Genomic DNA, 24,903 nt, shown 5'->3' with positions numbered 1-24,903 from the left:
AAGAGAGATGAGAGAGAGATAGGGTGAAAGAAAGAGAGAGAAGTGAGAGTAACAGGGAGCTAGAAAAAGAGAGGAGATGAGAGAGAGAGAGAAAGATGAGAGAGAGGGAGAAAGAGATGAGAGAGAGAAAGAAAGGGAGAAAGAAAGACAGATGAGAGAGATGAGAAAGAGAGAGAGATAGGGAGAAAGAAAGAGAGTAATGAGAGAGATCGGGAGAAAGAAAAAGAGGAAAGAGGGGAGATGAGATAGAAAGAGAGTTGAGAGAAAGAGGGATAAATAAATAGACAAAGACCAGAAGTGCTCTGGAAGCCAGGCAAGTGGGGCGAGGCAAGGTGCCCCTTGATGTGAGTGATGTTGAGTTGGCCACGCCCACCCAATCACATGACCACCCAGCCGCACCCACCCATTCACATGACTATCCAGTCACGCCCACCCAATCACATGATCACTCATCCATGCCCATCCACTCACATGACTACCAAGCCACACCTACTCAGTCACATGGTTACCAAGCCACACACACAGAACCAGTAGTAAAAAATTGAATCCCACCACTGGGCAAACATGCTAGTCTTGGTTGAGGATTTCTCCTGATAGGGTATGGAAGAGGAGCCAGATCCTGGAAAAGTTTCAGCCTAAGATAGGTGTGTCATGTGGACTATTCTAATGAATGTTAATGAGTAAATGAGTAAAAAAAGAGAACAGTGCTACAAAAGTGGTTACTAATAATAGAATTGCACTAATTAGTTCCTGCTGGTGTCTTCCCACCAACATCTAGTTTCCACAATAGAAACAGAAGCTTGGACTAGATAAGCCTTAGGTTTGAAGGGATACCTCTTTGTTTTATGAAATTTATTATAACTATCCAGTCAGGCAGAGTCCATTCCTGTTATATTGGTAAAGGATTAGTAAGTGAAGTAGAAGGTACCTTTTGTAGATTGTTGCTAAATGTGATAAAGGCCCATGAACAGGCTGCTACTATTAATTTTGTGTTTTTATTTTATTTTCACTGTAGGTGTCCAGAACTGTTTGGGAGAACTCTTTGCAAGGATTCAGTTCTTCATTCTGTTCACCACCCTATTGAGAGCATTTAGATTGCAACCCTCAGAATGAGTGGAGAAACTCAATGGAGAACCAGTAATAACATTGGCTCTGCATCCCTCTCCTTTTAAGATCTGTGCTGTTCCTCGCTCTGGAACACCATAGAAGGGAAAAATGATTAAATGTTTTTTTTTCATTTTACAGATCTGTCTTTTCCTATTTCAATTATCTGTCAGACCAGTATTGAAAAGTCAAGGATCTGTCACACCAGAAATGAAAAGGTTAATTTTTGAATTGGCATTGGAAATAAATTCTTATCCTGATAAATTGCCAGAGAAAAAAATAAAAAAGCAGTTAAAACTGGGTATTGGGTTGGTATTCTGTTTAATACCTGTATATAAATTTTATATATATGTAGCCACCCCCAAAAGGGCCACTAGAGTCCCAATTCCCCTACTCCCATTCCCCAGGTACCCAGGCTCTTCCCCGCTACACATCATAGGCCGGGTGTCTCAATGTCCATTGTTCTGGACGTCAGTCTGCTCTGATTCTCCTCCAGCTCAGGTCACACCTCCACTGTCCACTGGGGTGTCTGATACCCCCTGGTCACTAGCTTGGTCACTTGTCTGGGTCAGTTCACCTCCATTGCATCTGGCACCCACTCTGTCTGGTCACAGGGTCACTCACTCACCTGACTCTCTGCCATCTTCCCTCCCCTTTCAGAATTCCAGCCAACTTCCTCCTCCAAAGTCTTCGTGCCAAAAACTGACAGAATCCCCTTCTCTTTCTCCCTCAGCCAAAGCTCCAGGTCTGAAGCCTTCCCCACTACACATATTTTTAAAAGAAAAAAAAATTAGAAGATCAGAATCTTTTTCCAACTTCATTAAGGTGTTTCTCTTTCACAGTCGTAGGAAGCAAAAGGAACATAGTATTCCTGATTATGGGAATTAAGGCCAAGATTGGGATCATAGATTGACACAGTTGTGAAATGTGATTTCTCATGACCACATCATGTAAACATGGGACTGTGATTTTTTGGCAGCTTCATCATTCATTTGCTTGTGGGAAATTCCAGCAGGGAACGTGGGAAATCATAGTCATGTGAAAACAGGGACACTGCAAGAGCTGGAAGGTCAATGGCCTATAATAAGTACTATTCATTCGACACTGTCGTAACTTCACATAATCACTCAATGAAAGGCCAAACCTGAGAACAACCTGTGGAATCATAATGTAATTTGCAGGGCACCTATATGGCATGAAAATACCAACACCGATTCCTCCTTCAGTGGATCCATTTGCAAATATGCTACTCTTGGATACATAAGTCTAGTTGCATTGCAAACTTACCTGTTCAGTTAGCTTATAATTCAGGTAGAATATTCAGGTAGTATAACACTGGTAGTAAATAAATTTGTATAATAAACCAGATAAATTGCCTGAGCAAGCCCACAGGGGCAGAAAATGCCTAACTGAGCTCATTACTGATATTACTCATTTTCTGGCTTTCCAAAATACACCAAACCATAAGATAATGAATCTGCTGGAGTGGGGAGCCCACCTCAGCCACAGAAGCTCCCTGGAGAAATGTGGGGCAGCTCCTCTCTCTGAGCTGGGAGTGGGGAAACCAGGGATCTGGGGCATCAACTGCCAGGGGGACTTTCAGCCAAGGAAGCTCTTGCAAACAAGTCAGGTATAAATCTGACAAAGGAAAATAAAGGGAAATTTAGCTCATTCATGCTGAGGCTGAGGCTTTTTTTATAAGCTTGGTCTCCTTGAAACCAAGCTGACTGAAGAGAAAAAAAGGGCACTTATGTTTCTGGTGTTTTTCTTTCAATGGGGAGTGTCAATATCACATACTTTCTTTGGGTTCTTTCATGAGGGGAATAGCAACACATTAATAAGGGGAATTAATGCTGTAGCATCTGTGTTTGTGCTTCATGGAGAAATGCAGCTATGCCAGTGCTAATCCGCCATCTGTGGCCAGAGGCCAAAGTGGGAGCAACATCAGAGCCATGAAAACTTCCCTCTTATTGGATTTCTGGCAGAAGGAAGCAAGATGGCTTCTCTCTTGTGCATCGGAAGCCAGAGGACATCAGGGCCCCTGGATTTTAACCCCAGGAAAAAGAGCCAGGTTGTGCAAGGGAGCCCTTTCCAGCCAGAGGTCTTCTTTCCTCCTCCATCTTGCCCCTGCTGCCTCTCAGAGGGCTGAGGAAATGGGAGCAGTTCCTCAGCCAAAGTCATTGCTGAGGGGAAAATGGCTGGAGATGTTGCTGAGGGGGAAATGGCGGGAAGGCCCTCTGGGGAATGGCAGTTGACATGTAACATCCCTGCTCCCTGGGAGCCTCACTAGTCACCCAAATGAGCCTGAAGGAGGGAAAAGCCACCCTGTGACCTCTTGGTCCGCTCTGTCCCTTACAAAAGAGGAACAAAGAAAAGGCTATTGGGGGAGGGGGGGAATATTTGGGCATAAAATCAACTGTAGGTGAATGAAATAGAAAGCAGCCATCTGGAATGAAAGATCTATTTGCTCCCACATTAATTTTTCCCTGACAACTGTAGAAAGTTAGCACCCACCCCTCTCCTAAAATAATGAAATATTCTAGGAAATATTAAAAAGGCAGAATATTATATTTCCCTGGATGAGAAAAGGAGAAACATGTTGTGTTCTGAGCATGCTCAGCATGTTCTAGTTTTGGCAGGAACGCAGCTAACAGCTGATTGGTGGAGCCATCTGACAGCTCCTAAAAAAACAGGCTGTCAGACGGCAGCTTCAGCTGTTGCCTGTCAGTAAGCGGGTGTGTTTTACTGTTAGCTATTACTGTTACGGAATAAACTTGTTAGCCTTTATTCCTGCCTGAGCCTCAGTTATTCTGGCACCCACACTAAATTCAGAGTATTTAACACATATTAAGACAAAGCAGCTTCCTCCCCCCCCCTCCACCTTCAGCTCCAGGGGATGGGATTAAGACATGGCCCTCAGGACATGGTAGAATTAGCCCTATACCTGTTGTGTACTACAGTTTCCTCTCTGGTACGTTTGGCTAGAGGGGCGTGTCCTTGTTTCTGATTGGTTACCTGTTTGACAGCTGGGGTATATAAAGAGCTGTGAAATAGGGCTCAGCTATTGCCAGTTAGCTTAAATGCATGAAATGTGAAGTGCCACGTTTGGCAACCTGTTAGAAATAAACTGTTAGCTGACTTGAAGTCCTGGCTCTCCTCTGTTTGTCTGATCGCGTTCTCCCAGCTAGAACAATGGCGATGAGGATGGGATTCCTCTGAGGCTGAGCCCAGGCAGAGCTGAAAAAGTCACTAATCAAAGAGTGAATTCACTAGAGCTGAATTCCCTCAGGGAATCCCTCAACGAGATGTCGAGCGAGTCACTTCTACTACGAAGACCGATTTGGGGATAAGCCAAAGGGGAGAAAAAGTTACCTCACAATGGCTTCACTGAATACATTAGCCAGTTTTAACCTGGCCACGCAGACTTGGGATTCTTATATTTCCCGATTTGAGTGTAGACTACAAGCCGTAGAAAAAGCCACTGAGGTGCATCATGAAGACATTTTCCCTGATGAAGGGGCTATTGGAAATGATGAAGTACATCGCCTGAAGGCGGAACTGGCCAGAGGTCGACAGGGTAAGGTTTTGCCTCAAATTACCTGCCCAGGGTGTGGAGGTAGGCACGATAGAACAGAGTGCTGGTTTAAAAATACCATTTGTCTCCGTTGTGGAAAAAGGGGTCATTTAGCAAGGGTCTGCAGGGCAGCCGCTCCTGCGAGGATCTGTGCTGATTTTAAGTGCTCATTAAATAGAGCATTGCAGCAGAACGCATACCCAGTGCCCGTGGTGCAGCATCTGCTACACTCTCTGGGGCAGGGGACCATATTTGCAAAGCTAGACCTAGCACAGGCATATCAGCAGTTGCCTGTGGATGAGGCAACTGCTGAAGCACAGACCATAGTCACACATAGGGGTGCATTCAAGTGTAACCGGCTCCAATTTGGAGTCAGTGTGGCACCTGGGCTCTTTCAAAATTTAATGGAAAGGCTGTTACAGGGCATACCGGGCGTCGTCCCTTATTTTGACGACATCCTGGTGTCTGCCCGCTCCCTACCCTCTCTCCTGGCCTGCCTGCAGTCTGTACTTCGTCGTTTCCGTGACGTCGGCTTGAAACTTAAGACATTCAAGTGCTGGGTCGCAGTTCCCCAAGTTGAATTTTTAGGATTTTTAATAGATAAGATGGGGATTCATTCTACCCCTGAGAAAGTACAGGCTATCAGTCATGCCCCAACGCCTACCTCGAAAGCCGAACTGCAAGCTTTCCTGGGGCTATTGAATTTTTATAACATTTTCCTGCCACATAAGGCTTCTATTGTAGAACCCCTGCACAGACTCTTAGACCGTTCGGCGAAGTGGGTTTGGGGACGTCGTGAGGCAGCTGCTTTTGAGACTATTAAGAAATTCCTCACGTCCGACAGTGTTCTATTGCAGTATGATGAAAAACTCCCTGTAGTGTTGGTCTGTGATGCTTCCCCGTATGGGGTTGGGGCGGTCCTGAGCCATTGGCTGCCATCTGGACTGGAGGCTCCAGTAGCATCTTTTTCCCAAACGTTGTCTTCGCTCAAATGGAACTATAACCAATTGGACAGGAAGGCATTGGCTATAGTGGCTGGAGTGAAGCGGTTCCACTCCTATCTCTACGGCCGTCATTTTCACATTGTGACGGATCACAAGCCCTTACTGGACATCATTGCAGGCGACAAGCAGACAGCCCAGATTCTGTCCCCCAGGTTCACCAGATGGACTGTATTTTTGGCTGCCTATGACTATACGTTGCATTACAGACTGGCAAGCACATCAGCAACACGGACGCTTTAAGCAGATGCCCGTTGCCTATTGCAGTCAAGGACCCGGCACCTGCCTCTACAGTGTTGCTGATCGATGACATGCAGTTACCTATTACCACAGCTGATGTGGCCAGATATACCAGCCGGGACAAGGTGCTCACCAAGGTGCTCAGATGGACTGAACGGGGTTGGCCTTCCCACCCACTGGGCACTGAATGGCGATCTTTCTCCACCAGGCAACACGAACTTTCTTCGCAGCAAGGTTGCCTTCTGTGGGGCAGCAGAGTGGTGATTGAGAGCCAAGGTGGCGCAGTGGTGAGAGTGCAGTACCGCAGCTACTTCAGCTGACTGTTAGCTGCAGTTCAGCGGTTCAAATCTCACCGGCTCAAGGTTGACTCAGCCTTCCATCCTTCTGAGGTGGGTAAAATGAGGACCCAGACTGTGAGGGCAATATGCTGACTCTGTAAACCGCTTAGAGAGGGCTGAAAGCCCTATGAAGCGGTATATAAGTCTAACTGCTATTGCTATTGCTATTCTGGCCTCCCTCCAGGAAGCGGTGCTGACAACGCTACACGACGTCACCCGGGCATTGTCACCCGGGCATTGTCCGGATGAAGGGACTTGGCCGGAGCTATGCTTGGTGGCCGGGAATGGATCAGGACATTACTCGGTGGGTGGGTGGCTGTCCACAGTGCCAGGAAACCCAACCAGCTTGTCCCAAACCACCCATTCAGAATTGGGAGCAACCGAGGGTTCCGTGGTCCAGAATTCATATCGACTTGGCTGGTCCGGTTAAGGGCCAAATGTTTATTGTCATTGTTGATGCTTTCTATAAAAGGGTTGAATTGTGTTCATTGTCTACAACAACTGCTCCTGCCATTATTAAGGTACTACGTCGGGTATTCGCGACCCATGGGTTATCATACTTAGTGGTCTCTGACAATGGGCCCCAGTTTACTGCTGTGGCGTTCTTTGCCCGGTTGGGGGTCTGCCATGCCTTTGTTGCCCCGTTCAACCCAGTGGCTAATGGCCTGGCTGAATGCGTGGTCCGTTCAGTGAAAGAGGCTCTCGCCAGGTTCGGCCCCTTAAACTGGCAGGAGGACATAGATAGGTATCTACTGTGGCAGCATGCCACCCCTTGTACTACTATGAACAAGAGCCCAGCTGAACTTTTAATGGGACAGCGCATTAGGACAACACTAGATAGACTGCACCCTAAATATGCCCCAGATCAGCCTTTAGACTCACACAGTCAACTCAAGGGATTCACCATCGACACGCCTGTATATGGAAGAAACTACTCGGGCCATCCGCTATGGCTCCCCAGCATAGTCAGGAAAATAACAGGTCCATGCTCGTACCTGGTAGAGGTAGAGGACAGCAGGGTTTGGAAGCACCATATAAACCAGCTGAGAAATAGACAAGGGGGTGCCAATTGGGCCTACCCGACAGACAGGAAGCCGAGAGTCAAGAACAGGCCACAAGGCCCTGGGCTATCTCCCTAGAGGAGCTAGAGAAATTAATAAAAAGTCCATCAAAAGACTTACCAGTGGTTCCCCATGAGGCTCCAGGGGCAACGGACTCTGAGAGGGCCAAGTCTCCAGCCAGGGCCGGCACTATTCCAGTCCCACCAGCGGAAGGTGCCCTGAGAAGATCTGGGCGGGTCCGGCGGCAGCCGACCCACCTAAAAGACTATGCATGCGCATTCTAAGTATGAAGGAGTTTTGTGTACTACAGTTTCCTCTCTGGTCCGTTTGGCTAGGGGGGGCGTGTCCTTGTTTCTGATTGGTTACCTGTTTGACAGCTGGGGTATATAAAGAGCTGTGAAACAGGGCTCAGCTGTTGCCAGTTAGCTAAAACGCACGAAATGTGAAGTTCCCCGTTTGGCAACCTGTTAGAAATAAACTGTTAGCTGACTTGAAGTCCTGGCTCGCATCTATTTATCTGACCGCATTCTCCCAGCTAGAACAATACCCAACTCACAACATGGCACCTCTGAAGATTACATCACCCAGCAAGGCTCAACCAAACCTGGGACACAGACAGCCTACAAAGTTAGCCAAGACCCCCGCCCCCTGGGAGTCTGACCACCAACCAGAATATATTTCTTACACAAAAACAGAAAGCTCTAATGTGAAGCCCGTAAGAGGGTATACATCTCCCCCGCTCCCATGTACTTTCCTCCCAGGACTTCAAACCATGGAGTCTTATCCATCATTAAAAACCATCTTTCCAATCAGCCTCCATGTTTCCCGTGTCTTTTTCGGGAACAGACTTCCGGTTTGCCCATAGGGCTGGGTTTTTGGCACTCCGGAGGCTTCAGGGAACTTCCCTGAAGCCTCCGGAGTGCCTCTGGGGGGCAGGGGAGCCTGTTTTTGCTCTCCCCCAGCTCCTATAAAGCCTTGGGAGCCTCAGGAGGATGAAAAAAGCATGCAAAAAATGGGGGGACACGCCTGTCATCCACACATGCGTGCTGGGGGGTCGTGGATTGCATTATGGGTGTAGCACATCTGCACACAATTCCCCTGCTCTCCCCCTGCTTTTGGCACATGAGTCAGAAAAGGTTAACCATCACTGTCCTAGACAAACTTTACCAGAGGTGAGTTCCAACTGTTCACACTGGTTCGGGCAAACTAATAATAGAAATTCTGACTGGGTCGCCAAACTGGTAGGGATGGCAGGCAGGGCACGCCCCTGAACTGGATCCCCAGTTGCCCCATGCCATTGCTGGCATGGTTTTTAGTCCTTTTTTAATGTTCTGCGCATACGCAGAACCATTTATAGGCAACTACCCATACGGGCACAGCATGCACGCAGCGAACCGGCAGAAACGTTGGCAGCAACACACCCCTGAACTTTACCTAGGTGTGGCTATTCCTTACATGCATTTTGTCTGTGTGTTTTAGATATATGTTTGTCACCCAGTCTTTTTATTTTGGTCATAAATAAAAAGCTGTTTCTTTCAAGTCTTACTCTCCTTGGCATCTCAGTGGCCCGGGGAAACTTCTGGGATCTTACACTTTCAAATAACAATACTGCCTGTCCTGGTTTTACAAGGTAATGAGACAATCCCCAAACCTTTATAGATAGCCTCATCTAATTCTGTGGCCCAATGCTTGCAAGAGTAAAAAAATAATAATCAGTTTTTCAGAGTCTTCAGGCAGGCCAACCAAACAGGCCATCCAAATAAATAGCAGGTGTTGTTGCAAAGGACAAACACTGAGACAGTAATACTATCTCCTGAAGTAAAAGATCTGAAGAACATTTGGCAAGATATTGCACAAGCATTTAATCAATGTAATTTGTCTTATCTGTTTTAATTATCAAAGCATATGAATTAGGGAGACAAGTTGCAACTGAGCCTAGTTTGTTTTGATCTTCATTTCTCATGAACGGAAGATTCATAATGTTAATTAAAGTAGTTTTATAAATATCATCTGAAAATAGCTTTGGTATTGTGATATACCTTCTTTGTATAATGATATCGCAGCTATTTTCAGATGATATTTATAAAACCACTTTAATTAACATTATAAACCTTCCATTCATGAGAAATGAAGGATAAAACAAATGGTGCTCAGCTGTTAATAAAAGAATGGGTCATTCCATGTCAAATGGTCTGGGGCTCCCTCCTCTATCATCATGGATTTTGATGAAATTTGTTGTGAACATGCACATATGTCCCCAATGAACATTGGTAAAGTGTTACATTGACACATCAGCTGGTGAGAGAGATAAGCATTTGTTCAGCATCATCTTAACTTTGAACACTTGCTGAAAAAATGGTCTTAACCTGAGGACTACCTGTAGAATCACAAGCAATGTAATTTGCAGGGCAGCTATAGAACCCCTAAACATCAAAGCTGCTTCCTCCTTTGGAGAAGACTTAGCAGATCTAAGATGCTAATTGTGCATGAGGTTAGTTGCAGCTCCTGAGTGCATATTTGCAAACTCTGCCTTATTTGGTTAGTTTATGGTTCACCGGGTAGTAGATTACACAACCCTCAAAAGGACTAAGGAGGAAGACAGTCCCACAACGTGCCTAATTAAATGTTAGTGTTCCAAATATCATCCAGAATTAAATCAGAGTCCAAGGCATAGCTTTCCTCAAAATTCCAATTTAATAAGAGATATATGTTGGTACGATCCGTGGAAAACCTGAATCTGAAAGCTTCCTGGGCTTTCCACCCAGTTGAAAGTTCATGATCTTGCCCTCACACCCACAAGTCCATCACATGGTCCAATCTTCCACTGCCAAGCTGGCATTTCCACCCATCTAGTTATGGTGAAGTGCAGAGGTGCAGAGACAAAAAAATGATCTTGGGCTTCTAGAAAGGAATGTTCTATTTTGGCAACAACACATTCTACAATTCTACTCCTTACTATTCCCCCTCCCAATTACCCCACTAATGAAACAGCATAGTAAAATAAGAGAGAGACTGTGGCAGGCCAAAGATCCTAAAAGGAATAGGACTGCAGGCCTGACATTAAGTCCATTACTGATGTTATCCATTTTCTGGCTTTCAAAAATACATGCAACTGTAAGATAATTAATGTGCAGATGTAGGCAGCCACCCTCAGCCACAGAATTCCTCCCTCTGAGCCCCAGAGCCAAAGTGGGGTGATGGTGAGGCCAGAGATCTGGAGCATCCCCCTGTTGTTCTCTCTGCCCAGCCTACCTCACAGGGTTGTTGCTGTGGTTAAGATGAAGGGAGGATCTGACAGAAAAGGCATGCTATATAGTTAAAATCTGATAAAGACAAATAAAGGTCTTTAATCTGCTTGCTATGAGGCTTCTGCCTACCACTGAGGCCTATTTTATAAGCTTGGTCTCCTTGAAATGGGCTGACAGAAGGGGAAAATTGGGCTCTTGTGTCTGTGGTATTTTTCTTTCAACGGGGAGTGCAAATTGCACCTTATTTCTTTGATTGTGGTCATCATTGTGGAGAATGAAAAGGCTTTATTTATTTATTTTAAATGCTACAGTGCCTGTGGTTGTACCTCTCCAGGAAAGGCAACTGCCAGTCCTGACCCTGCAGCCAAGGCCACAATGGGACCAGCACCAGAGCCATGAAAAACCTCCCGCTTACTGGATTTCTAACAGAAGGAAGCAAGATGGCTTCCATCTTGTGCATCGGAAGCCAGAGGGAGAGTAGGACCCTCAGCTTCTACCCACAGGAAAGGGGGTCAGGCTGTGCAAAGGAGGGCTTCTTCCCTCCTCCATCTTGCCCGTGCTGCCTCTCAGAGAGGAAACTGAGGAAACGGGAGCTGTTCCTCAGACAGACACGTTGCTGAGGGGAAAATGGCGGGAAAAAGAAAAGCCTCTGGTAAATGCCAAGCGACTTGCAGCATCCCTGCTCTCTGGGAGCCTCATTTGCTGTTCCAGTGACTCTGGAGGAGGGAAAGGCTTCCCTGTCTTTCTGGAGAATGAAAAGTCAGGAGAACTTTGATTCAAATGGTTATTTCTGATTTTTCTGAAGCACTTCGCTCATTCAAACCCTAACTGCCATTTCCATTTCCCTTGGTAGGAAACTTCCAGGGATAAAGGAGATGTTGACACTCTAAAAAGTGCAGAGAAGAGCAGCCAAAATGACTGGGAGACCGGAGGCTAAAACATATAAAGAATGGTTACAGAAACTGGGCATGGCTAGTCTAGGGAAGAGAAGGACCAGGGGTGACATGATAGCAGTCTTCCAATATTTGAAGGGCTGCCCCAGAGAGAAAGGGGTCAAGCTATGTTCCAAGGCACCTGAAGGCCAGAGGAATAATGAATGGAAACTGAGCAAGGAAATAAGTAGAAATTTCCTGACAGTGAGAACAATCAATCCATGGAACAGAAGTTGCCTTCGGAGGTTGTGGGAGCTTCATCACTGTAAGCTTTCAAGAAGAGACTGGGCTGCCATGTGTCAAAAATAGTGTAGAGTCTCCTGCCTGGGTGGGTGGTGGGGTTGGACTAGATGACCTACAAGGTCCCTTCCAACTCTCTTAATCTGTATCTGTATTTAGAAGTTGCCTTTCAGAGACAACTTTCTCGAAAGTGCGTCTCCTTCTGAATATTTAACCCAACAAGGAACAGAGGAGGGTATTTGGAGCACTTGCAGCGATGATGTTTCATTGCAGGGATAGCCAATATTTTAAATATTACGGGGCACTTCAGTTGACTGTTGCTCCTAAAAAAATTAAAAACAACAAGGACATAATGAAAATTTAAAATATTGGGCTGGAATGAAAAGAGGGATGATAGTGAGATCATGGGAAGTGATATTTCTGCTCTACGCTGCATGGTCAGACCACACCTGAAACACAGTGTGAAGTTTTGTCATTGCACAAGAAGAAAGTACACAAATAAGTGTGTGGAATGAAAATAACGGACCACAAGAAAATGATCAAGGCCCACTAGAATGTTTATTAAAGACTATGTACTGGGAGGTGGGAATGTCTTCTATGAGGCAAAAATGAGACATCTTGGCAACAAAGAGATGCACTCATATTTATACATTTCAGAAAGGTAGAGAACATTTTGCACAAGTAATAGTACATTGGTACAAATAGTACACATTCATAAAACACAATATATTTCTGTTTACTTCCTACCCTTTACTATTTTTTAAAAAGCCTTAGTGAAGAAAGAAACCTTTACATCTTGAGGTTAAGGGAATCTCATAGAAATGTTCTGAGAGAAATTTACAATAGGTCCCTGTGAGACAGACATTGCAAGGCCAATTCTTTCTGTTTCAGTTTGTCTTAAACTGTTCCATTCAACTGAAAATTGATTTACCCCCACAACTGAAAGTATGTATATTGAAAGCAAGATATTTATTTTTACAAAAAGCATAACCAAAGGCAAACCTGAAGAAGCTTAGTTGATTGTATGCAAGCAGCCATTTGGATAAAGTAGTTTTAGAATATAACAAAATGAATTAATTTCAAGACAAGGCACACATATTAAAGAAAAAACATTAAAGTTAAAAGGAAAGATACTAATAATCAAATAATGAATTTTATGACATCTGATACGGAATAGCACAGATTTTATAAGGATGTGGAAATAGTCCCATGGCTACTACAGGTTTGTCATTAAGCTTTTTAATTCCTTTGGGCGGCTGCAAATGGAAGGTCCTCACCAGGCTGGTTACTATGTTGAACACCTCCATTTTTGACAACTTTTCTCCTAAACAGTTACGGTGCCCTGTGGAAGAGACATGGGAAGGACAGAAAAGAGATTATAATCTTTACTGAAATAACACTTCGGCACCAAGATGAATCTGTAGCAAACAAATGGTAAGCATTTGTTAAAGATATTCTGACATACTCCTGATGTTTTGCTGAATGTGAGAAAGCATTTCAAAACAGGACATGCCCCCTCCAAGATATGCTCATGGTATCTCAATACCAAAATGCATGTTTAAATAGTCCAAATAGCAAAGCACATATTTTCTCTTGTATAAATCTGGAAACAGAAGAGATGGGAGGCAAAAAAAAGTTTGTTGTCTGGAAATGCCCAAATTCTGGTTCAAAAACTTTGCAAATGCACTGTACAACATGCCAACTTTGGCTTTGAATGTTAATGAGTTGCTTTACACTTTATTGTAATATTATACAAACCCCTCAAAATTATATGATCTAAGAGCCAAGGTGGCGCAGTGGTTAAATGCAGCACTGCAGGCTACTGCTAGATCAGCAGGTCAGCGGTTCAAATCTCACCGGCTCAGGGTTGACTCAGCCTTCCATCCTTCCGAGGTGGGTAAAATGAGGACCCAGATTGTTGGGGGCAATATGCTGACTCTCTGTAAACCGCTTAGAGAGGCCTGAAAGGCCTATGAAGCGGTATATAAGTCTACTGCTATTGCTATTGCTAAGCCATTCATTTCCATTCTCAATAAGAAGTAGAAAAAGAATTTTCTTAATATTTTAATTTAACCCTTGTGAAAGAGTGTGTTACCACTTTCAAAATATGAAAGGACTTGAGCAAATAATTAATAAAGGACTACTTTACCCCCCCCCCCCCCAAAAAAAAAAAGAACTGGAAAAGGAACTAATTTTGCATCAGTACTTTGAAGAAGAATCTGAGTATTCTGGCCACAGATTTATATACCAGCTGTGTACGGCAGCTGCCAAGAAGCCAGTGCTAACCTGGAGGGCATCATGAGAGGTATGATGTCAAAATCATGGGAAGTAATAGTTCCACTCTGCACTGAACAGGTCAGACCACATCTGGACCATTATATCCAGTTTTGGTTGCCACAATACAAAGCAGATACTGAGGAACTGGAAGAAGGGCAGGGAAAAAAAAGATGACGTTGCTCTTCTCTGCACTCTTCTTTGCACTCTTTCTAGGATCAGACAACCAGAATGTTTATCAGGCCACCACTTGTGAGCCACGAAAGCACCAGTGCAATCCAGTCAAGCAGTTTCTGCTGTTGTACTGGCCTAGAATGCAAAAGCTATTAACACTTTACATTCTGACTCACAAGATAAGGCAACACGGGTTCAATTAGAGCAAATACAGTGGAATAACACAGCCCAGAAGTCTTTTTCAGACCAAGCAATCATGGTTTTGGGATTCCATTTGGGACTCAGGCCAACTTTGCTCTAGGTTCTGGCCACAATGATTTCACCCGGTACATGTATTGTCCAGGTAATGTCATTCTTTGCAATAAACTATTCACATGTCCACAATGTAAAGCTACTAGAAACTTCAATCACATCTCAAATGAGAAGAAACAGAGCTTCAGATGAGACCATAGTTTCAAGTTCTGGCAATCAATGAAAAGGAAAAGAATGGTTTTAAATTTCCTGAAAAAAACATTAAAAATTGCCTCTTAATCACAAACTGCCTTGAATAGTTGGATTTACCTGCACCAAATGGCAGAAACGCTTCTGGAACATGAAATTTCCCATCTTTGTCTAAAAAGTGATTTGGGTTGAATTCTTCAGGTATCTCCCATTCCTCAGGATCCAGAAGGGCAGAGCGTATATCAGTCACAATAATGCTCCCCTTCAATAACAACAGAACAGAAAGGAAAAATTAACTTAAGTGGTTTCATAATGTGCAAAAAGTAGAAGAGATTTGTCGAGGAAGCATTTGTTGGCAATAGACCACCATGACTCTTCCTCCCCCTCTTCCTCCCTCTCAGCGTTTCAAAAACTTCCTTTTAATGCAAAGACTAATTTGCAGAATGGAGATTTTTCTTCATCATGGGAATTTTACAAGTTGAATTGAATGTATAATAAGGTTTAATTTGACTAGTTTTGTTTGTGCTGGAATGGATAGCACCCAGGTGTCCCACTGCTCACGCATTGATTTGACATTTTATATATATAATTTTTTTTTGTAAAAAAAAGAAGGTGGCAAAACTCCATAGCCACTTGGCAGTTTGGCAAACACCGAAAGTCCTAGAACAGTGCTTTGCAACTGCAAAGTCAAGAGAGGTCCATCTCCAGCCATTCTTGTGGCGGTTGGCAAGTGGTAGAGACGTGGAATAGTATATCTTCATCTCTGGGACTCTCCTAATATTTGCTCATTCAATTACTTTTCGGCATTTCAGCCTCATTTCAGCCTGTTATCTCTGAAACCTAAAGAACATATTGGTTGGCCACCTGGTGGCAACATATGGTGGCAACAGAATAAGTAGGTGATATTCCACAACTAGTGAGGAGACATGACAAAAGGAGGAATAGCAAACAGTTTGATCATAGGTCTCTTAGGTTCGGCCCTTAATCTCTGAGTTTTTTCTGTAAAATTTTTAGGAGTTTACTTTTGAAATGGTTCAATTTGTCAGTTTAAACCCATTCAAAGAAAATGTCTATGGAGATTCTCAGTCATGCAGGTCATGGTTGTCCCAAAGGTGCTTTTTCAAGAGGCAACTGGACTTTCTGGTTTTTCTTTGAAGACGTTTTCGCTAATATCTTCAAAACCAGAAAGTCCTGTTGCCTCTTGAAAAAGCACCTTTGGGACATTAAAAAAAAAACCATATTTAAGTTATTTTTGTGCATACGGTTTGAATTCCTGAGCAGACATAACTTTGCAACTGCCAAGTGGGCAGTTCTCTTTTCTCTACCTTTGGAATGTGGAAACCCCGCATCTTCATATCTCTTAGGCATAGTCTGGGTATTGGTAGTAATATATTATATTTTGCTCGTAGGATCTCATGTAGCACAGCATTGGTGTAGGGCAGCTTGTGCCGATCAACATAGGAGATTGATCCTGAGGCACCAAAGACATCTTCAATCTCCTTGTGGACTTTTTCTGGGGATGGGTGGGAGACAAGAGAGAAAGGCAAATCCATTTGAATGATGCCATTTATGATTGAATAATCTCTTTACTTTTATTTATTCATTTAGTTTGTCAAAAACGTACAAGATAACAGGTATATGTATAAACATGGACATAAACACAGGAAATAAGTACAAATAAATGGGGACTGTAGGACAGGGATGGTAGGCATGCTGGTGCGCTTATGCACGCCCCCTACAGACCTCTTAGGAAAGGGGGTGAGGTCCATGCTAGACAGTTTAAGGTTGAAGTTATGGGAGTTTGAGGATGTAACAATAGAGTTGGATAGTGCATTCCAGGCACTGACCACTCTGTTGCTGAAGTCATATTTTCTACAATTGAGTGTGGAGCATTCAAAGTTATCACAGCACTGAATAAAGTGACTTATGACCATTTTTCACAGTTACAACCTCTGCAGCATCTCCATGGTCATAGGATCAAAATTCAGATGCTGGACAACTGGTTTATATTTATGACGGTTGTTGTGTCCCAGGATCATGTCGTCACTGTCTTCTGACAAGCAAAGCCAATGGGGAAGCCAGATTCACTTAACAACTGGGTTACTAAATTAACAACTTCAATGGTTCACTTAACAACTGGGGCAAGAAATGTTGTAAAATGGGGCAAAATTCACTTAACAAATGTTTCATTTAACAACATAAATTTTGGGGTCAATTATGGTTGAGGACTACCTATATAATTTCTACAGCAATGCTGTAAAATATTTTTTGAAATTTTTGTATTTATACAATCAGATTTCTTTTAATTTGCAAAACTGATAATGTTTATTATATATTCCAAATTTCCATAGAATATTATTATGAAGATTAAGTTCATCATTCAGAAGTTATTGAGATGTCAAAGAATTCCTGCGTATTTTCCATTCTGGCCATTGTTCCCACTGCCCAGAGTTGTCTCACCTTGGATGTCAGGATGGTTTGCCATGAGAAGCACTGCCCACAACAGGTTGTAATGGGTTGTTTCTACTCCAGCCATAAACAATTCAAGCAGACAGCAAGCCAGGTTCTCTTCACTATAGACAGAGTTGGGGTCATCCTTGCTCTATGTTTAAAATGAGAAATTCAACACAATAAATTCTAGGTTTCCTTCAATATTTTTAATGTTATTAGCCACAAATAACATCCCTCCATCCTTCCAACCATCCGTCCATCTATCATCTATCTATCAACTTACTTACTTTCTTTCTTCCTTCCTTCCTTCCTGCCTGCCTGCCTGCCTGCCTGCCTGCCTACCTACCTACCTACCTACCTACCTACCTACCTACCTACCTTCATTTCTTCTACATTGCCCATTTCATCTAAGTGGGTGGTTTGCAATAAGACCATAAAAAAATAAAAACCACAATTAAAAACAAGATTAAAACAGAGTTTAAAAAAAGGATTTAAAAGGTTAAGAATTACAAAAAGATAAAAGAGGCAGGAGTGCCCACCCCCATTCCCAAGCATACCACTTTAGATCCCCGTGACATTTGGCACCACCAGGTCATGAAATTCTTCTGTAAGGCCAAAAGAGTGGGGTGCTCACCCCACCTCTGGGCACAAGACGTTTCACAGTATGGGAGCAATAATGGAGAAGGCTGTTTGTCTAGTCTCTGCCAGTCAGAATTCTGCAACCAATGGGGTCTGCAACATACCCTCCATGTCCCAAAGATGCTTTTTCAAGAGACAACTGGACTTCCTGGTTTTTCTTGGATGAGAAGTGAAACATCTTCAAAGAAAAACCAAAAAGTCCAGTTGCCTCTTGAAAAAACACCTTTGGGACAACCATGACCCGGATGACTGAGAATCTCATAGACACACATACTCCATGCTTGACTGGGTGGAATGGGTCAATGGAATATGGACCAGACTTCTTGTCATGCCATGAAGGGCTTTAAAATAGCAGTAGACTTATATACCGCTTCATAGGCCTTTCAGGCCTCTCTAAGCGGTTTACAGAGAGTCAGCATATTGCCCCCAACAATCTGGGTCCTCATTTTACCCACCTCGGAAGGATGGAAGGCTGAGTCAACCCTGAGCCGGTGAGATTTGAACCGCTGACCTGCTGATCTAGCAGTAGCCTGCAGTGCTGCACTTAACCACTGCGCCACCTTGGCTCTAAAAGCAATAAGCAACACTTCAGATGGACCTGGAAGCAACATGGCAACCAATGCAGCTCTCATAGCAGAGATGTTACATATACATTGTCAGAATGCCCAAAACTGCTTGCCCCAACTGGAGCTTCAGGATACTCTTCAAGGGTAATCCAGTGTAAAGTGTGTTGCAGTAGTCTATTCAAGAGGTGACTAGGGCATGAGTGTCAGAAAGAAGGACCTCTAAATCCAGGAAAGATTAGAACTGGAATACAACATGAAGTTGAGCAAAGCCACAACTGTCATCTCCCCAAGCAGGAATCGTGAGTCCAAGAGGACCCACAAATTATTCATTGAATCTATCCAAGGTCAAAAATGGTAAACCTCCAGGCACAAAACAGGCCCGTACCCTCCTGAAGCCTTTGGTTTCCCATCCAGACCTCCTCAGTCTTCAAACATTGTCAAAGGGCATCCACAGAAGAAGTGCAAATGGGTAACATCTGCATATTGATGATACCTCATCCCATAGTGATGGCTTCATGTAGATGTTAAAAAGGAGTCGAGACAGCACTGAGCCCTATGGCATTCCCACAAACTGGGACAGGCCTCTTGCTCTTTATCAACAACTAGCTGTACCCGGCACACGTTGCTGTTGCTATGGCCCAGTCTGGTTAAATGGAAAAGAAAGAAAAGAGTAAGTGCACGTTTCTAATATGTTTAATTTCACAATGCTTGTGGGTATACAATTTTTGTTGTTGTTCCATTGTCTGTGCAGATATAGAGATTGTCTGGTTTGCCGACTCTAGAACACGCAACACATAATTGTCCATGTGAAAAACAGTCTGTGTCTAGATCTAAACCGCACAATTCTAAAGATTGGCCCTGAGCTTTATTGATGGTGATTGCACACGCCAATCGAATTGGGAATTGCAATCTCTTAAATTGAAATGGCATATCCTTTGGAATCATAGGAATGCGAGGAATGAGGACATCTTCACCTTTGAAAGGTCCTGTCAAGATTGTTGCTTCTACGACGTTGGTCATTAATTTTTTTTACTGCAAGCCGTGTGCCGTTGCAAAGCTTTGGCTGATTGATATTTCGCAGCATGATAATTGGCACGGCGATTTTCAATTGCAGTATGTGCGGTGGCATCCCTGGCAGATCGAGTGAATTCAAAAATTCTGTTGGATAATTAACCGCTTCATCTGCTTCCACAACAGTGTCAACGGACTTGTATGTGACTGCCTCACTTTGAGTGTTAGACTGAATAATATTGTTACGTTCATAGAGGTCTTTGTTTTTGGCCGCAAGAATAGCTCATTCACTCAGCCAATCGTGATTCTTATAATTGGTTTGAATATGGAGAAATACTTTTTCAACCAATTCTTCTTTTGATGTCACTAAATTGCGGAAGTTATGAGGCAATGAAATTCGTCCTGAGGTCAGATCAACCGGCACTTTTCCGTTCCCAATTTCCAGCAATTGATGTGAGAATATCTCAGCTGATCGATCGTTTTGCAGCTGGACACGCATATTTGTTTGTTAATTTTAATGTCTTTATGTGTCGCCACAAAGTAGAGTATTTCAGGCAAGCATTTATTTCATCCGCTGGTGTCGATTGAGGAATTACAGGTAATATTTGCCTGAAATCTCCTGCAAGCAATATTAATGCGTTCCCAAATGGTCTGATGTTTCCTCGCAAATCTTGCAATGATCGATCAAGAGCCTTGAGTGATTTTTTGTGCGCCATTGTGCATTCATCCCAAACAATACGTTTGCATTCCTGCAATACTTTTCCCATGCTGGATGCTTTGGAAATGTTGCACGTGGGAGTTTCAATGAATTGCATGTTCAATGGCAATTTCAAAGTGGAAGGAGCAGTTCTTCCACCTGGTAGCATTATTGCAGCTATTCCCGACGACTCAAGAGCTAAGGCTATGTCATTTTGGGATCGAATTGCTGCCAGAATCAATGAAATTAGGAACATTTTACCAGTTCCTCCTGGAGCATCTAAGAAGAAGATTTCTCCAACCCCAATATTGACAGTTTGCATTATTTGATTATAAATGCCATTTTGCTCAAGCGTTAGCTTAGGAATATTTGATTGCACATATGACAAAAGATCACCTGTGTTGTAATTTTGTTCATGATGCAATTCTACATCGAATGAAGCAGCAGCAGATCGATTCAGTGATGGCATTCCCAGTTGATTGAGAACTTTGTTCGCAATTTCTAAGCACAATTCAATCATTATCAACGCTTCATTGCAGATTTCTGCTGTGAAATCCATGTTCATATTTGAATTTTCCTTGCGTATTCCATGGAAAATATCCTTAGCCATGTGCGATTTACATTTCTCCCATAACTGTTGGAGATGAAGGAGAGCAGGTGGTCAATATGATTGCAAACAATGCACGAATTTGATTTGGATGTGACATGTTGCACGCGTCATTAATGCAAACATCCCAGTGTCAAACGTTCTCCAATAAATTCAGAACTTGATATGCACTGCGGAAAGTGGCATGTGTAACGCCGTTCAAAATTTTCAATTGCTGGAAAGACGTTGGACCGGGCACATTTACCAACAGCATGCGAAGAAAGAAACATTCATCTTGATTGGGATGCACAATGTACAGTCTGCCTATTGTAGTTTGTTGTTGGCCAGGTTGCCCATCGACCCGGTCTCCTCATTTGCATCGTTGAAATGATTTTCTACTCGCATTCCATGTATAATACATAGGCACTTCCAAATACAGCAGTGTTTTCGCAAATGCGTCATTTTGACATAACGTGAAGAAAGCAGTTAATGTTGTAGCCGGTGGATTCAGGGCTATTTGTTGCACATTTGCAGGTGTGAAATAAACGTGTTGTCCATTTTGTAGATGTACTGCTAAGTGAACAAGAGCTAGACTTCGTTCATGTATGGGAAATGAAAGAATTCGCCATACAGCTTCATTGCTGCTTATGTATCTTCCTGCCTGATGCTGTGCAATTTCATCGATATGTATGACCGCATTTCTATCACTTCTTTCTGGTTGCAGGCAAAAAACTGGCATGTCGCTGCCTTTATTCACATACTTACAAATGTATTTGATCGATTTAACGGAGTTACAGTATTCAACGTTTATGTGTGCTTTGTATGTTTTTGATAGCAAAGGCGAATATGGAACAACCCACCAGTTATCTACTTCAATGTCACTGTTTCGCATTTGTATGGTTGCTAATTTACTGCCAACTTCTGCTGATCTTCTTCTGTATAAAGGATATCCATCGTTTCCTGTAACTGTGTTGGATACTAATGCTCGAGGATATCGCTTAGAGCATTTTCCATCTATCATGCATGGTGAATTTGGATTCAGTGTACCCCAAGGTCTATGTATCATATTTTTCATCACAACTTCATGCAAATCCTTATCGACGTCGGCATCAGGTATTTCAGCGCATATTACATCATCCATTTCGTTTGAAGTGATTTTGTTATAGAGCCAGATTAGTATATGTGTGTGTGGCAATCCTCTCTTTTGCCATTCCACTGAGTACATCCAGCAGCGCACAGACCCAAACACTTCATGTATTGCCATGAAATCCATCAGCGATTTCAGCTTCTGTCTGAAAACACGTGCTATGATGCCATGCCTATCCACTGGCGATTGGCCAGGAAGTAAGAGCTGTTGTATATCGCTGCAAGATGGATTGCAAGATGGATTGCATGTAATGAATAGATCTGGACGCCGGTAGTGACGAATATACGCAATTGCATCTTGAGCGTACTCATGCATATGACGTGGACTGCCTGTATATAAAGATGGCAAAATTGTTAGTCTTCCAATGTTAGTTGTGTAACTGAATCTCGCAAATGAATGTATTCTTCAGAGCGAAGCTTGTTCTGATACAAACGGATGAATATCAAACGTTCTGTTTCGATTTTTGCATACATATCTACGATGTATTGGTGAAACAATTGACGGCATTTCAAAATGTGATTGTTTTCATTCTCTCGAATCATTAGTCGGTATGAATAATAGTTCATTGCGATGTATTTCATATTTGTTTCTTCATCAATGACTGGATTTATTATCTTAACGTTGAAGTGATATTGCAGGGTATCATAGCATCGATGAGTTTCTGCAACTTTTTTCAATTGATCATTTCTGCGATGAAGAACAATATCTCTAGGTTGGAATTCATTTTCGACTATAACAAATGCCACTTCGTCTATAGTTGGAGCATTGAATCTTCGCACATGTTCTCCAGCAGGTGTTTTGTCAGCATGAACAACAATCTTGTGTGTATCAGATGGCATCATGTCAATTGCTGTTTTGAACAAACTCACTAAATTGTTCTTTTTTTGTGTGAAGAAGTTCTTGCAGTTGGGAAACGATGGACCTTTTTATGACAGTAGAAATTCTGCAGCATGCATTCAATTCATCATTGCCATCACCAATGAAATACATTTGTAGGAATTTAAATTGGCCATCTGGGAACGGATGCAGGGAGCCGGCTTTATGATAGATTTGTCCTTTCACTTTGAAAGTTGGCACGAATGGAACTGTTACGATTTCTGTGCTGAACGATGTCATTTGGAAGCATGAGTTGTATTTCCTGATGTTAGATAGGAAATACTTTGATTCGGTGGTATATCCGCCAAGCAAAGTTTTTAATGACTCTGGCGGTTCTCCAAGTTGAAGCAGTTTCATTTTTCCAACGGCACAACATTCCTTTTGTTTCTTCATTAAATTTCAACCATGGCAAATGTAAGACTTGTGGACTTCAATTCCCAGAATTCCTCAGCCAGTCAGCATTAGAGGGGCAACAACTTGACTGTTTTTGTGTACAGGTAGTCCTTGATTAGGAACAGTAATTGGGTACATAATTTTCACCACTAAATGATGCAGCCCAGTGATGGGATTCAAATTTTTTTACTACCACTTCTGTGGGTGTGGCTTTATGTGTGTGGCAGGGGAAGGATACTGCAAAATCCCCATTCCCTCCCCACTCCTGGGGGAAGGTTATTGCAAAATCCCCATTCTCTCCCCACCCCACTAACCTGCTTTCCAGCTCCGTTCTACTATTCAGGGCAACAAAAGAAGATCAGCTGGGAGGCAGCAGGGGCAGGGCCAGCCTGTTTGCCGGTTCTCCGAACTACTTAAAGTTTCTGCTACTGGTTCGCCAGAACTTGTCAGAACTGGCTGTATACCACCTCTGATGCAGTCATAAAGCACAATGTCATGTAACTGTGCTGCTTAGGGAAGGCAGTTCCAGCACTTTGGGTTCCCATTGTAAGTGAATCTCGTGCCGCAGTTAAATACATCTCCTGGTCACCATTTGGAACTTCCTACCAGCTTCCCCATTGACTTTGCTTTCTGGAAGCCAGCATAGAAAATTGCAAATGGTGATCATGTGATCAGAGGCATGCTGAAACAGCCAGAATGTGAGGACTAGCACTAAGTACCACATATTTTAGTGCCATTGTAACTTTGAACAGTGGCTAAATTAGTTTTTTTAAACAAGGACCACCTATTGTTCCAAGCCCTGGTATTGTCTGATTAAAGGTTTTTTTTTTGCTCTCTCTAATCTTCTATCACACATCTAATGGTCCTATGTCCTATGTCTCATGTGGAAGAGACATAGTCCCAGGTGACTGGGACTGTTTAATAGAATTGAGACATTAAAAATGTGGCCTTGCAGCTGACAGGGCCCCGTGGTAAAGCTTTATCAGAACATTCCCTTAGCAACCCTTGAATCTTAAGATACAGATATTTCTTCTAAGACCATTTTTCTCTGTAGAAAACAAAAGGGCCTGAAGCAATCTGAGAACTATTCCTTTCTTACTTAGGAATATGCACACCAGGGGTGGGTTCCTGCTAGGTCTAACCTCTTCTATAGAAGAGGTTCCACAAATCTACCATGCTGTTTAGAACTGGTTCCAACTCCCTCCCCCCCGCCCGTCTGCACATCATCAAGATGAAGAGCAAGAGGAAGAGTTCTGGGAGTTGAAGTCCACAAGTCTTAAAGCTGTCAAGTTTAAACACCCCTGGGGTTTTTTCCCTAAAGGGTTAGGGGTGCAAGGGTCTTGTAACTTGACAGCTTTAAGACTTGCACACTTCAATGCCAGAATTTCTGAGTCAACATTTTAGTTGCTAAGCAAGTGTTGTTGTGAGTTTCACCACATTTTACAAGTTGGCCACGCCCACCCAGTCACATGGCTGCCAATCCACTCCCACCTGGTCACATGGCCAGCAAGCCACTCCCACAAAGCAGGCCACACCTATAGAAGAGGTTCTAAAAAAATTTGAAACCCACCACTGATGCACACGTGCACCATTTCCCCCTCCTTTCTTAAATGTACATATGAGTGTATCTCTTTATCTGCACTTGTGTTTCTCCTTGACTTAACAATCACAATTGAGCCCACAATTTTGGTTGCAAAGCAAAATATTTGTTAAGTGAATTTTGACCCACTTTATGACCTTTCTTGCCACTCTTGTTAAGTGAATCACTGCAGTTGTTAAGTTAATAACACAGTTGTTAAGAGAATCAGGCTTCCCCACTGACTTTGCTTGTAAGAAAGTCAAAAAAGTGATCACATAACCCTGGGTGTGACACCGCAACTGTCATAAATATATGCTAGTTGCCAAGTGTC

The 24,903-nt window shown here is 43.1% G+C and overlaps 1 protein-coding gene and 1 pseudogene across 1 annotated transcript in view; both read right to left on the bottom strand.

Annotated features, from left to right (window-relative positions):
• Window positions 1–12,277: 12,277 nt before the first annotated feature.
• The window catches only part of LOC148043454 (cytochrome P450 2J2-like), a 29,809-nt gene continuing 17,183 nt past the window's right edge, over window positions 12,278–24,903 (bottom strand). The window contains exons 6-9 of the mRNA XM_087726099.1: window positions 17,088–17,229; window positions 15,953–16,140; window positions 14,748–14,889; window positions 12,278–13,080 (exon numbers count right to left, since the gene is read on the bottom strand). Of these exons, the coding sequence (XP_087582225.1) occupies window positions 12,893–13,080; window positions 14,748–14,889; window positions 15,953–16,140; window positions 17,088–17,229 (660 nt within the window). The 3' untranslated portion in view covers window positions 12,278–12,892. The remainder of the gene's footprint in view (window positions 13,081–14,747; window positions 14,890–15,952; window positions 16,141–17,087; window positions 17,230–24,903) is intronic.
• On the bottom strand, window positions 18,797–19,796 carry LOC148043455 (uncharacterized; annotated as a pseudogene).

Source organism: Thamnophis sirtalis, unplaced genomic scaffold (assembly GCF_051295495.1).
Source record: "Thamnophis sirtalis isolate CommonGarterSnake01/CBP01778 unplaced genomic scaffold, rThaSir2_p1.2 scaffold_11, whole genome shotgun sequence".
NCBI classification, from domain to species: domain Eukaryota; kingdom Metazoa; phylum Chordata; class Lepidosauria; order Squamata; family Natricidae; genus Thamnophis; species Thamnophis sirtalis.
This window is presented reverse-complemented; position numbering and strand designations above follow the sequence as displayed.